The sequence below is a fragment of the Castanea sativa genome, chromosome 9 (assembly GCF_040712315.1).
Source record: "Castanea sativa cultivar Marrone di Chiusa Pesio chromosome 9, ASM4071231v1".
Lineage (NCBI taxonomy): Eukaryota > Viridiplantae > Streptophyta > Magnoliopsida > Fagales > Fagaceae > Castanea > Castanea sativa.
In genome coordinates this window covers 39,539,044-39,542,802 of record NC_134021.1, presented here as the reverse complement: position 1 = coordinate 39,542,802, position 3,759 = coordinate 39,539,044, and the positions used below count along the sequence as shown (strand labels likewise).

The 3,759-nt window shown below is 33.8% G+C and overlaps 1 protein-coding gene across 1 annotated transcript; it reads left to right on the top strand.

The window, feature by feature from the left end:
- The first annotated feature begins 1,379 nt into the window (after nucleotides 1-1,379).
- On the top strand, nucleotides 1,380-3,509 carry LOC142610195 (uncharacterized). The gene is made up of 2 exons (XM_075781938.1): nucleotides 1,380-1,706; nucleotides 2,630-3,509. The coding sequence occupies exons 1-2, from the start codon at nucleotides 1,557-1,559 to the stop codon at nucleotides 3,269-3,271; spliced, it is 792 nt and encodes a 263-aa protein (XP_075638053.1). The 5' UTR covers nucleotides 1,380-1,556; the 3' UTR covers nucleotides 3,272-3,509.
- Nucleotides 3,510-3,759: the final 250 nt, after the last annotated feature.

Sequence of the window (3,759 nt, the reverse complement as noted above, 5' to 3'; positions counted from 1 at the left end):
TGAAATTTGGGTCAAAAAAACATAACACGGAACTCGCGATGATGCTTCCTCAGTTAGCCCTGCCCTGTAAAGTAGTGATTCACAGCAAATGGGTCTTCTTCACTTCACGTGGCGCTATCTTTGATTTTCTTACAAAGTATAAATGGGGTACCTGAGATAGAATAGAACCATACTTAAAACTTGGAGAGAGAAAGAGAAAAAGAAGAAGAAAGAAATGGCAGACTTGTTCATTAAGCAGGCAGAACAGTACGCAGAGGGTAGCCCTAGTTGGGAAATTCTTACCTGGTCCCAAGCTGACCTCGTAGTCCCAGCCAATAGAAAAATACTACATCAATAAATATTCTGCTGACATAGCTCATTAACAATGACAGCCCACCAACATTCATCTTCAAAAAAATAAAAAATGTCTCAAACGTTAGTCATCAGTTAGCTTCAATAAAAAAATATAATATAAGAAGAGCCAGCCAGCTCTACTCCAATTTTGGAGTGAAGCTAAAATTTTAGTAATTTAACTCCACCAAAAAGTTACTTTATTTATTTTGCCTACTTATTTTACAAAATATGCTGCAGCAGTGAATTTACTTTAACTTTTAACACAATAAAATAATATAAACGTCACAATAAAATAATATATCTACTACAATAAAATAATATATCACACTACCTAAAAAATATTCAACCACAATTTAATTGGAAAGGTGAATAATTTTTTTTTTATAGCTCTCAGCTACAATGCTCATGTATCGTAGCACTTTAGTTAAATTTTTTGCTTTACCTCCACTGCTACAGGAGGATTTTTTGTGTTTGAGTGGAGCTAAAATAGCTATATAGCTATTTAGCTCCATTGCTGCAATTGGTCTTAGGGTTTTCACTATTGTAAACAAGCCACAAGGTTTTACTCAGTGCCGACAAAAACCAAGTGCATTGTGTGACCACACAAAATGTTACTATGAGTGATTTTTAGTGAAATCAAGTGAAAAATTCAAGTGTAAAGAGATAAAATCTTGTTCACATTAGCATGGAAGAACCCAATTTTCAAAGTAATGGAGGTATAATTTATTTTGTCTTATTGTGTTTTGTTCATTTTTTAAACAATGTATTGTAATTTGTTGTGATATATTTGCTCATAAATAAAATATATAGAAATGTAATAAGGCATGAATTTAATGCTTTTTTTTTTGTGAAAAATTTAATGTTTTGTTGTGATATGTTTGCTCCCAAATAAAATATATAAAATTGTATTGAGATATGAATTTAATGCTATTTTTTGTGAAAAATTTAACGTTTGTTGTGATATTTTTAACAGCTCCAAGTCAGCTTGGAGCCGCCACTGTTTTTGCTCCAATGAAATTTGGGTCAAAACATAACACGAAACTGGCGATGATGCTTCCCCAGTTAGCCCTGCCCTGTAAAGTAGTGATTCACAGCAAATGGGTCTTCTTCACTTCACGTGGCGCTATCTTTGATTTTCTTACACACTATAAATGGGGCACCTGAGATAGAATAGAGCCATACTTAAAACTTGGAGAGAGAAAGAGAAAAAGAAGAAGAAAGAAATGGCAGACTTGTTCATTAAGCAGGCAGAGCAGTACGCAGAGGGTAGGCCTAGTTATCCTCCAGAATTGTTTGAATTCATCGCTTCCAAGACACCCTCTCACGACCTTGCATGGGATGTTGGCGCTGGAAGCGGCCAAGCTGCTCGATCTGTGAGTTTCTTTTCCCCTTCCATCCCTCCAACTTGTAACAAATTTGTTTTGTATATGTGGGGTCTTTCTGGTCAAACAAAATTTACATTAATTGAAATGAGGTACAGTTCATTAGGACAATATATATTACTATTAAGATTTTATTTGAATGTAATAATATACAAAATGTCATGTCATGTAGAATTTTTTTTTTTTAAGAAATAATTACAACGTGCTGTAAATTCTGTAACTCGAATTTTTTCCTCCTAGACCCTCAAGCACTTTTTCATGTAGAATTTTGAACTATAAGATACAAAATGCATTTTTAGATTTATAATGTTTAATTTAAATCATGAAATTAATCCATTTTAAAATAAAGAGATAGTAAGAGGATCCTAATAGCAAGTGCTACTGTGGTTGTGCCTACCTCTATATGTTTATATAAATTGCTTTGATTGCTCATTTTTATTGAGTAGATACATCTAATTCCATTTTAAACATTTTCTTCTTGTAGACTTTTGTTCTACTAGCATTCTTATCAAGTGTGTCAAATGTCAAATATTTGGCATTTGACACACCAAACTCTAAAAAAACCACTTTCATCGAGTGTTTTAAATACCATAATATTTGGTATTGATAAACAATATAATTTTAAATTTGAGACCACACTGTTTACGAATTGTAAAACTTATATTATTTTTTTTATTCAGGTGGATCCACTTTCTATTAAAGAAAGAATAAAAATTGAATGAAGTTGTAAAAAAAATGGATAAAAATATTAAAGAAATAATATTTAAATGAAATTTTTTTTAAAATAGAATGTTTAATGTTTGGTATATTGTAAAATGAGGTGTTAAAATTGTAAAAATAGTGTTTTGAAATTGTAAATACTAAAATTTTTACTATTGTTGATGAGAATGCTCTAATACAACCTTATTTTTCAGCTATCTGGGATCTACAAGAATGTCATAGCCACAGACACAAGTCCAAAACAGCTTGAATTCGCTCCTAGGCTTCCCAATATTAGATACCAACTGACACCTCCCACCATGTCTATTGCTGAGCTTGAATCCAGTATTGCACCTCAATCAAGCATTGATGTTGTGACCATTGCTCAGGCCATCCATTGGTTTGATCTCCCTAATTTCTACCAACAAGCGAAGTGGGTACTCAAAAAACCTCATGGTGTCATAGCTGCCTGGTGCTACACCGTGCCAGAAGTTAACGAATCAGTCGATGCAGTCTTCCAACCCTATTATAACATTACTGTGGAGCCATATTGGGATCGGGCACGTAAATTGGTGGACAACAAGTATGAGACCATCGATTTTCCATTTGAGCCTGTGGATGGAGCTGATCATACTGGACCGTTTCCATTTGTAACGGAAAGATTAATGGATTTAGATAGTTATTTTACATACTTAAGATCATGGTCAGCATATCAAACGGCTAAGGAGAAGGGTGTGGAGCTTTTGAGCAATGATGTGATTGAGGAATTCAAGCGTGCTTGGACTGAAGATGGACAGCACAAGAAGGTTGTAAAGCATCCAATTTATCTGAGGATTGGAAGAGTGGGGAATGAGTAAATCAAAGACTAGCTTGGATAAAGAGTGGCACCTCTCATCTAAAATAAACCATTTTGTTTCAAAGGAGTGATGGATGGTCATCATGGATTCATTTCCTTTGTCAGTAAAATTAGGAGTAATAGATCAGTTGTGTTTATCATATTGCCATTTTATACAATGGAATTCTGCTTTTGAATGCTATTAAATTAAAAAGTAAATGATGGCTACCGAATATCATCATTAAGATTGTGATTTTGTTGATCAAGCTTCTGAGACGATTGCTCTTGATTTGGCAGAACTTTTGCAACTGTAAGGATTGCTTATCCATTGGTTGAAAAGTTTATTTAGTCGAATAAGTTTGCATCTGGAAGAACCTCTCTTTGATTTAATTTGGTAATAGAGAGGCTGTTTGTGCTACTTTAACTAGAAATGTTATGTTGCAAGTGCAAGTTTGCTTACCAATGGTGAAATTGGCCAAAAATGGGTTCAAGGCTTCAAGAAGAACCAGA

Bases quoted from the DNA above. Each gene is read 5' to 3' on its own strand.
- LOC142610195 (XM_075781938.1), top strand. From the start codon at position 1,557: ATGGCAGACTTGTTCATTAAGCAGGCAGAGCAGTACGCAGAGGGTAGG. The intron at 1,707-2,629 runs GTGAGTTTCTTT...CTTATTTTTCAG, and splicing joins GCGGCCAAGCTGCTCGATCT to CTATCTGGGATCTACAAGAA.